At 52.0% G+C, this 6,000-nt stretch overlaps 1 protein-coding gene across 1 annotated transcript in view; it reads left to right on the top strand.

The window, feature by feature from the left end:
• Window positions 1-3,831, top strand: part of WNT3A (Wnt family member 3A) — a 47,021-nt gene extending 43,190 nt beyond the window's left edge. The window contains exon 4 of the mRNA XM_036848042.1: window positions 3,310-3,831. Coding sequence (XP_036703937.1) covers window positions 3,310-3,789 — 480 coding nt within the window. The 3' untranslated portion in view covers window positions 3,790-3,831. The remainder of the gene's footprint in view (window positions 1-3,309) is intronic.
• Window positions 3,832-6,000: the final 2,169 nt, after the last annotated feature.

The following is a 6,000-nucleotide window of genomic DNA, read 5'->3' on the forward strand; positions in this document are numbered from 1 at the left end:
CTGAAAACAGAAAGACTGGTCATTTGCTGGTCTGGGGAAAAAGTGTGTATGCTGAGCTGTGCTTTCATTTTAAAGTCTATTTTAAAAGCACTTTTTAACGTACCAGCTCTTCTATCCAACCTCTTGCATCCAGACAGCACCCCTCCATCACCATGGCAGAAGTCTGGAGGCTTATTCCCTAAAAAGGGTAAAGCAGAAGGTGTCTGGACTGCTGAGGGTGAGGCTGCCCAAGTAAAAGTAGTCTGTCTACATACACATTTGTCTTCCTAATCTCCTAGTGCCACAGTGAAGCTTGATTACGCTCTAGGCAGGAAAATGGAAGATTCTCCCCTGAGAATCAGACCAACCCAAGAGAAGAGACTTGAAGATATTGAGATGGGGGTTCCCCCAAAAGCAACGTGGCCAGATCACTCAACAGTGAGGGCCCAAATAGATGAATCCCTCCCATGTACAGGAGGTTTCAACAAGATTTTTGGCTCCCCGCTATCAAATATGAGCAGGCAGCCAAGGATCACTGAACATCTGAGGAAGGCCTCCAGCAACCACAAAGGTAAAGACCAAAATAAAGAAAAAAAAAACCCCAAACTTGGGGCTTCCCTGGTGGCGCAGTGGTTGAGAATCTGCCTGCCAATGCAGGGGACACGGGTTCGAGCCCTAGTCTGGGAAGATCCCACATGCCGCGGAGCAACTAGGCCCGTGAGCCACAACTACTGAGCCTGCGCGTCTGGAGCCTGTGCTCCGCAACAAGAGAGGCCGCGACGGTGAGAGGCCCGCGCACCGCGATGAAGAGTGGCCCCTGGTCGCCGCAACTAGAGAAAGCCCTCGCACAGAAGCGAAGACCCAACACAGCCATAAATAAATAAATAAATAAATAAATAAATTTAAAAAAAAAAAAAAAAACCCCAAACTTATGGGAAAGAGACATTGTAAAGAGAGATGAAAACTTCGAAAAACCATCACTATTCCCAGAGAGATAAAACACTGAATCCATAAAATTGGAACAGGATGTTAATTTAAAAGAACATTCAGGGGGGAGAAGAGGCTCTTAGAGATTAAAAATAGGACAGCAAAAACAAAACTCTCAGCAGAAAGGTTGGAAGATAGTTGAGACACCCTTCCCACAAAGTAGAGAAAAAAAAGACAAGGAGATGGAAAATAGGAAAGGATAGAAAATATGGAGGATCTGTCCAAGAAAGACAGTGATGAACATGAAGATGAGGAATTTGGTAAAGAAATAAGACAAGAAGGTTCCCAGGGCTGAAGAGCAGAAGTTCAGACAAAACAGGCCGCATAAGTGATTAGCACAAGAAAGGGGAAGACCCACATCAAAACTCGCTGTGAAATTCACAGCCTATGACACAGAAAAGCCTTCCAAGCTTCCCAGAACACGCTTTGGTTTCATGCAAAGGATCAGGAATCAAAATGTCATCAGAGTTTCTAAGAACAACAGTGAAAGCTAGAATAAAATAGTGTAATGCTTTCAGAATCCTGAGAGGGGGAAATATTTTAAGCCAAGGCTTTTATACCCAGCTAAATCATCTTTTCAACTTTAAGTAGAAAAGATTTGTTTTCAGACATGCACATTTCACAAAATTTACCAGAAGGCCTTTGAAAAAGATGTCTCCAAGAAGATGAAATCCATAGATCAGCTGGTGTGTTTGAAAGTCTTGAAGAGAATATTTAGACAACGAAAGGAGTTAGTGAGACTGAACCTGTGATAAGTACATTAAAAACAGCAACAACAAAACGTTTTGTAGAAAAGGAAAAGCTATCATGGCATGTGGCTCAACTAAATATGACATTTACCACAGCCCTAATACTGTCAGCACTAAATTTTGATCTAACTGGAATTATGCTATAGTTTTTAGAGTAGGAAGGGGGTTGGGAAAAGTGTGCATCAGAGTTGTGGGGTGAGGTCCCATGGGACCTCCAAGGTGAGAGGTCCATAGACAATGCCAAACACTGAAAAATCGAGAAGTAGCAAGACAAGCATCTTACTAGAGGTGTAGAGGTACAAGGTGCTGCCTCAAGTGGTCAGGAAAGTGCTGTGAATGAGAGTGTGGGGGCAGAACTCCTGTTTTTCTTAACAGGTCTTAGGAACTCTTGGACTCTTCAAAGTATGTGCATATATAACTTTGATCAAAAGTAAAACTAAAACAAGAGACTGAGGAGGCAGAGAGAGGTAGTGGCAGCTCCTCTCTGGAAAAGCTTGGTCACAAAAGAGAAGAGAATGGAGATTAGACAGAACTGGACTGCGGTGGGGGAATGTAATTTACAGATGCCCCTAAAAATGTGCCAGTATGAGAGGGAAGGGTTGAAGAAAGAGCAGGTAGAGGGGGACAGTGCAGAGGCAGCATCTGGACACAGAGCCCACATGAAGCCTTAGATTTATCAATTTCTAGTAGCCACATTTTAAAAGGAAACAGGTGAAATTTGTTTTAATAATGAATTTTATTTAACCCAATATAGCCAACATGTTATTGCAATAATGCAATCAATATTAAAATTTTGAATGAGGTATTTTACATCCTCTTCTTTTACGAAGTCTGGGGACTTAGTGTGACCCAGCATGTGGTTTGCACTTAACAGCACTTCTCAGTTTGGACCACCAGCCGCATCTCAGGACCTCACATGTGGCCAGTGCCCATCATAGTGGCCAGTTTAGCCTTAGTTCTGATTACGCCACGGGACCTTTCACCCCCAGCCCCACTTCTTCCCCCAAAGAGAGAAGGGAAGACAACCTGACGTTGGGATGCCCACAGGAGAAACACACACAATCCTCAGCAACTCCCCTACAATCCGACAAAACCAGCTTCCTGGGCCCTGAAGGTACCCTGTTCAAGCCACTACCATTATCCGTGCTCAGGTCAGCCCCCAGCCTTGCCACCCAGCCCATGTACATCTCCTCTAGACGGAGGTCTTGGGTTTCCCCAGTCAGAATGAACGACTTCCCTCCTGCGCCCCGGCACTTACATGTCACATGTTACAGCCCCTTCTTTCCTTCACTCAACATAGATGGCCTAGAAGTAGACCCAGCCCAGGAGGGGGCCTCCCAGGCCCTGCCCTCCAGGGATCTTGGGTCTACCAGGGGGGCCACATGGCACAAGAACCTGCAGCACCACACAGAAGGGTGGTGCTGGGAGAGGGCACCTGCTCCACCTGGGAGTCCCGGAGCTTTATGGAGCAAGTGGGGGGACTGGGTTTGCCAGGTGAGCGGAGGGGGACTACAGGCAAGGAGTACAGCCATCCTCCGGGGAGGTGGGGAGACTGAGGGCCTGCCCTGACGCCCCCGCTCACGCGCTCCTGCAGGCCATCGCCAGCCACATGCACCTCAAGTGCAAGTGCCATGGGCTCTCGGGCAGCTGTGAGGTGAAGACCTGCTGGTGGTCGCAGCCCGACTTCCGTGCCATTGGTGACTTCCTCAAGGACAAGTATGACAGCGCCTCGGAGATGGTGGTGGAGAAGCACCGCGAGTCGCGCGGCTGGGTGGAGACCCTGCGGCCACGCTACACCTACTTCAAGGTTCCCACAGAGCGCGACCTGGTCTACTACGAGGCCTCACCCAACTTCTGTGAGCCCAACCCCGAGACGGGATCCTTCGGCACGCGCGACCGCACCTGCAACGTGAGCTCGCACGGCATAGACGGCTGCGACCTGCTGTGCTGCGGTCGCGGCCACAACGCGCGCACCGAGCGGCGCAGGGAGAAGTGCCACTGCGTTTTCCACTGGTGCTGCTACGTGAGCTGCCAGGAGTGCGCGCGCGTCTATGACGTGCACACCTGCAAGTAGCGGGCGCTGCACCGGGCTGGGGGTCCTCCTGGCGGCGGCGGCGGGGGGACTCCTCCATGGATGGGGCGGGGCTCTGGGATGGAGCTCCTGGAGGGTGGCGGGGTCCTCCGTGGTAGGGCAGGGGTGAGGCTCATGAGTGGGATGGAGTTCTTCCCGACAGGTGCGGGGCCCTTCCTGGGATGAAACTCCAGGGATGGGGCTGCTGGAGGGAGGCGGGGTCCTCTCTGGGGGCGGGGCTCCAGGGGTGGGGATTTAGCCTGCCATTACCTTCCTCCGAAGACCACATGGTTCCCTCCACCTGACCTCGTCCTGTAGAGCAGTATCTCCTGGCAGAACGAGCTGTGGAGAACCTGTGGGGGGCATCTTGTCCCCTTACCCCTCCCACTAAGGTCTGAGGCCCATCCTACAATGATTCAGGTGCCTGGAGGCCTGCGGCACTCCTCCCTCAGTCTGATACCTGCCAACGCTCTCAACCAGGAACCCTATCAGGGAGAGCCTTTGCCGTGCAGAACCGCAAGAACCACCTGGGCTTGGGTGAAGGAGATAGGGCCTGACGGCAGTAGGCTGAGAAAGGGCCTGGAAGACGAGGCCTGGCTCTGTCCTGGCTGCCCGGTGCTGGGCATCAGACACCCAGGCCCTCTTTCCAGTGGCGTTCTGCTGTCACCCAGGCCCCAGCAAGGTGCCACTCAGCCTGGTCTGCTGTGCCTTCTACTTTGCAGCTGACAGAAAGTCCTACGCCTGGCTCTCCCTCCTCCCTGTCTTCACATTCCCACTTGCACCCCATCGCATCCACAGAAAAGGAGCAAAACCTCCTGTTCCAGTCTTGCTGTTGCCTCCCTCTTGGCCCAGCACCTCTCTCCACCTCCCTCATTCACAGCCCCTTGTAAGGGGAAGGCAAGAAGGGAGCCACTGGCCTGTACTGCTGTCCAGGTCGTACTCAGCTCCATACCCTGCCTTGGAGGCTCACTTTGGGTTGGGTTGTTTGGGAGATTTGGAGTCGGGGCATGATGCCACACTGGTGCTACAGACAGAGGACCCAAAGACCCCAGAGGACTGGTCTCCTTCCCAGCCCCTCGTAGCCAGGACAGACCCCCAGGTCCTGCTGCTGTGGCTATGGTGCACCAGACCTACCTGCCACTGGCCACTGTTCTGGAGCCTCTGGTTGGCCGCTTGACTTGGCCCTTCTCACGTCTGACTCATCCATCCTGTCTGGGAATGAGCGAGACTGATGGACCTCTCAACCAATGCCTACAGGGACTTCCTGCCAGGTGCTGCCACGCCAAGACCTCTCCTCCTCAGCCTCTGCCACTGTGAAATGTTGCCCAGCCCCCTGTCCCCGAGGCCCTACCCTCCAGGCAGGGGGAAGAGACAGTTGGGGCGGGGGGTGGGGAGGACAAGCTGCATGGCTCGCTAGGGATACGACCTTCCTCTGCCTTGAATTTTGCATTTTTGGTTTTAATTTTATTTCCGATGCTGCTATATCCACCATACATAGGAACTAGACAAACAGATGTGTTATTGTGGTTTTCTTTTTCTTTCTATGAAAGAAATTATTTTAGTCATAGCTTGTGAGTTTCAAACTATGGGGAAAGTAAAAACAAAGAAACAAAAACGAAAAGAAGAAACAACCAAACAAACCTGTGGATTGTGCTGGATTTTTGGTGGTGGGTCAGCAAGGCATGGGGCCTGGATTGGTCGTGACCCTCTGGGAGGGGTCACGATGGGAGGTGAGGTGGGCATGCTTAGCTCAGAGACTCCTGGGGCCTCTGCAATGGCCTCTAGAGCCAGAATTCCAGGGGAAGGAAGAAGGATGGCCACTCCAAAGAAAGGAGGAAACAGCCAGTGGTCTTGAAGTCTGGGGCGGGGTAGACTAGAGACCAGGGCAAAAGACCCCAATGGAAGTGCAGAGGAAGGGAAAAGGAGGCCTGCCTGTTGCAGGGGATGTACAGTGCAGTGAGCAGGGGACCATGGCAGCCCCAGGGGGGAGACCCCACACAAGTCAGTGGTACAGCAGGACATCCACCAAGTCAGCTGAAAACCACTTCCCCAGACATCCACAACATGCTTCATTCAGTTCACATTTGAGCACCAGCTACGTGGCCATGCTCCCTGGGCTTGGGGACTTGGCCCCTGTGTGGGGTCCCCTTCTCAGTCCACCAGGGGGCATTCTAGGAGCCCAGTCTGGTTGGGAGGCCAGACATGTTCCCTCAA

The sequence above is a fragment of the Balaenoptera musculus genome, chromosome 3, assembly GCF_009873245.2.
Source record: "Balaenoptera musculus isolate JJ_BM4_2016_0621 chromosome 3, mBalMus1.pri.v3, whole genome shotgun sequence".
Classification (NCBI taxonomy): domain Eukaryota; kingdom Metazoa; phylum Chordata; class Mammalia; order Artiodactyla; family Balaenopteridae; genus Balaenoptera; species Balaenoptera musculus.